The sequence below is a fragment of the Microtus ochrogaster genome, chromosome 8, assembly GCF_000317375.1.
Source record: "Microtus ochrogaster isolate Prairie Vole_2 chromosome 8, MicOch1.0, whole genome shotgun sequence".
Taxonomy (NCBI): Eukaryota; Metazoa; Chordata; class Mammalia; order Rodentia; family Cricetidae; genus Microtus; species Microtus ochrogaster.
In genome coordinates this window covers 11,896,079-11,900,037 of record NC_022015.1, presented here as the reverse complement: position 1 = coordinate 11,900,037, position 3,959 = coordinate 11,896,079, and the positions used below count along the sequence as shown (strand labels likewise).

Below are 3,959 nucleotides of genomic sequence, written 5' to 3'. Positions count from 1 at the left end.
TAATCTAGTAACTACTTATATACATAAGTGTGATAATCTAACTACCTCCTTAGAAAAGTTATTTGCAAAATAAAACTAATGATGTCATTTCACTAGGTAATTGTTTTTGTATGTAGAATAAATTTAGAGCAATATGGCACACAACAAAGGCAAACTGTTGTTTGGTACATGAATTTTGAAAAGGAAAATTTATTGACATCTGTAGGAAATCCATACTTAATACAAAAAAATTAAAGACTTTCATATAGCCTCTAAACGAACAAAGATTAAAAGTGAGATTTAGAAAAAAACAAGATGTTAATTTAAATACCCTGTGATGGATGCTGAGAGTGACATGTATAAATGAAATATTTATGTCTCTTCAATGAACAGATTCTATGAATATATTCTTACAGTTGCCTTCCTCAGGGCCTCCTTTACATCTCTGTTCCTTAAACTGTAGATGAGGGGATTCAACATGGGGATCACCACTGTGTAGAACAGAGATACCACCCTGTTTTGCTTAGTTGAGTAACTAGACTTAGGCATTACATAAATGAAGGTGATGGTCCCATAGTAGAGAGTGACTGCAGTGAGGTGGGAGGTGCAGGTGGAGAAGGCCTTGTGGCGGCCCTCAGAGGAGTGCATCTTCAGGATGGTGATGAGGATGTAGATGTAGGAGACGGCTATGACAAACACTGTCACTACAATGATGGAGCCAGCAGAGATGGAGGGAATTATTCCAATAATGGAGACATCTGAACAGGACAGTTTCAACAAAGGGGAGAAGTCACAGAAGAAGTGATCTATCTGATTTGCTCCACAGAAAGATATACTTAGCAAGCAACCTGTAAATGTCCAAGCATTCACACAGCCACCCACATAGGAAGCCCCAACTAAGAGAAAGCAGATCTGGGGAGACATATGTGTAGGGTAGAGTAGGGGTGAGCAGATAGCTACATATCGATCATAGGCCATGGCAGCCAGCAGGAAACACTCAGCTGTCCCAAAAGTCACAACAGAACAGAGTTGGGCTTCACAGCCATGTACAGGAAGGGCTGTTCCATGCACAATAAATCCTATGAGCATTATAGGTGTAACTGATGTAGAGTAGCCAATGTCAACAAAAGCCAGATGGCTAAGGAACAGGTACATGGGGGTATGGAGTTGAGGACAATTTCTTACTAAATTAATTATGCTGATATTTCCTACTAAAGTAACAATGTATATTACAAGAAAAAGCACAAAGAAGATGACACAAAGTATAGGATCATCTGTTAACCCCAAAAGGATGAATTCTGTCACTTTTGTGTAGTTTCCAGGCTTCATTTTCTTTGTGAATTGTCCCTGAGGAAAATAAAATGTTCATTTGTTTAATATGCTCATTCTGTACAGTCCAGGTTGCATATGACTATTCCCTAGACTCAACCAGGTCTTCTTTATCCCAACATTCACTTACTAAGGGTTTTTTTCATAATTGAGGGTTTTATTTCTTTGCATAAATGAAGAAGATTGTACTTCACTCTCTGATATATCATATGATATCTCTTAAAAGTGCTTTGCCAGCCTTCTATTAATAGGCAGAACTGTTTGCCATGCTCCAAATCCATTTCCCATGGCATACTGGAATTCTCATCATGCTCCATGACACATTGAAATCCTAGACACACCTCACTAACTTTCTTCTCTTCCATCCTATTTTACAATCACTCCTCCTGTAATATGTATTTAGGGAATGATACTGCATCTAGCCAGTCAGTTGTATCTGAAATTTGGTAGACATTCTGGCCTGTATCAAAAATTAGGTATTGGCCACATTTCTCTCCAAGGTCTGTTCCTTCCAGATGTAAATTAAAATGGCATTAACACATTATGAGTAAACAATTTGATAGTAGTATTTTAACTGTACATTTTCATATAAAAATTCTGTGACCTCATAAATAATTGTGAACAAGTTTTGAGAATTATCTGATGAAATAATACACTACATAGATATTAATTTTGTGATCATTATTCAATTCAATTTAACAGTGACAATTTGATGAAAGGTTATCTATTTATTTTGTATCTTCACTTGCTCTCAGCCCTTTCTCTCAGAACTAGGAACACTATTATATAAAAGAAGCCCCAGTTTAAATATTAATATTATTTTCTCTTACTTATACTTTCATATACTTCTTAAGGTAGTAATTCAAAAGAAGTATATGTGTTCAAAGTTAAGTTTATTTTTCTGACATGAAGTAATGAAAATGTTAAACCGATTTGCTAAGTATCACTCATTAATTGTTTTGTGTGTGTACTTTGACACATTTTCATTAGAGTTCCATGCCTTCTCTGTTTAGTCACTTCATTGTGACAAGCACAAGATTCTAGTGTTTTAGAGCAGTCCTAAGACAGCATAAACAACAATAAATAAATTTATTCAGAAAAAAATGCTAAAACAGCTATACTAAAACCTCAATGAAAATTAAAATGTTATAATATTAATGTGAAAGTCACAGAATAAAAAATAATTCTAAACCATTTCAGTCAAATATGTGGCTTACGGGTTAAAAGTACTTTACTGCTGCTTCAGAAGACTTGGGTTCCATTCCCAGAAACCACATCTGTAACTCCTCTTCCAGGGGTTCCAAGGTCTTCTTCTGACCTCATGTGATGCACATACACATGTGCAGAAAAAATACTCTTGCACATAAAATACAAATCTTTAAACTTTTAATAAAAGTATTTTAATTAGAAAGTTTTCAGTGCAAGAATCTTAATTTATTCACACCTCATGGTAGTTAGTTCAACTACATAATTATACATTTCAGTAAAATCTATTGACTACAAATTCTATCAGCTTGTGTTTTCTTTCAGCTAATGAAAAGTTTATTCTATGGAGAAGGTCAGGAAGAATCACCACAATTAATCTTAGATATTGATGTGCAGGATTTGGTCAGGTAGGGAGGGTGGATGCAGTATTGAATCTTTAATTTTCAAAACAAATCACAATTCATTGCGTTATTTTAATTTGGGGTCATATATTATAGTGTCTTCATTTAGAATATTACACTCAAGTTAATATTACTAATAAAATGCTTCCCATCTTCTGAATCAGCTTCACAGCAGAAATACTGCACCAAACACATCAAACTGAGAATGCCATAATCCTTCCTCAGTTACATCTTGAAATGCATCTCACTGCTACGTTGCTATATATGCTTTCTCACAGTTCTATTTCCTTCAAAAATTGTGTGTGAGAGAGACCTGTTATTTTTAAAGGGAAATGGAAAAGGAGTGGATTTTAGGGAAGTGGGGGAGGCAGTGAGGAGTGGCAGGAGAATAAACTGTTGGGGATGTAATGTATGAGAGAAGAATTAAAAAACCCAACAGAATTGTGTTACTATGATGCCCAATTTCTACCCAAGTCTCTTAATTACAGCAGTAATAAAGATATGAATTCATTCTAACAGAATTGTTGCAGCTCTTAAGTATTTTAAAACAAGCTGGGCAGTGGTGTCAGATGCCTTTACTCCCAACACTCGGGAGGCAGAGGCTGGCAGATCTCTGTGAGTTTGAGGCCAGCCTGATCTACAAGATCTAGTTCCAAGATAGGCTCCAAAGCTATAGAGAAACCTTGTCTTGAAAATCCAAAAAAAAAAAAAAATCAAAAACATTTACAAGAAATAATCAAACATGATTATTAAGTAGCATGAGAATGTATTAATTCCTTAAATGTTTTCAAATGTTTTCTTCATAGCTAGTAATAATATTGTTCCTCTGATAAATGGACTGGGGTCTTGAACTGGGGAATTGTAAAATGCAGTGAATCAACAGCTGCTGTCCATTTAAGAATGTAATCCATTTCTTAACTGATAATCCTTCCTTAGACATCTTCAAATTATTTTAATAACAGGCACCCTACATTCCTTGATATGTTATCATTTATAAAGCTGTTTTAAATATTAACAATTTTGCATCATTATTTTAATGGTACA

The 3,959-nt window shown here is 34.9% G+C and overlaps 1 protein-coding gene across 1 annotated transcript; it reads right to left on the bottom strand.

Annotated features, from left to right (window-relative positions):
• Positions 1-375: 375 nt before the first annotated feature.
• Positions 376-1,308, bottom strand: LOC102001269 (olfactory receptor 491). The gene has a single exon (XM_005351089.1). The coding sequence runs from the start codon at positions 1,306-1,308 to the stop codon at positions 376-378; it is 933 nt and encodes a 310-aa protein (XP_005351146.1).
• Positions 1,309-3,959: the final 2,651 nt, after the last annotated feature.

Bases quoted from the DNA above. Each gene is read 5' to 3' on its own strand.
- LOC102001269 (XM_005351089.1), bottom strand. From the start codon at position 1,308: ATGAAGCCTGGAAACTACACAAAAGTGACAGAATTCATCCTTTTGGGG.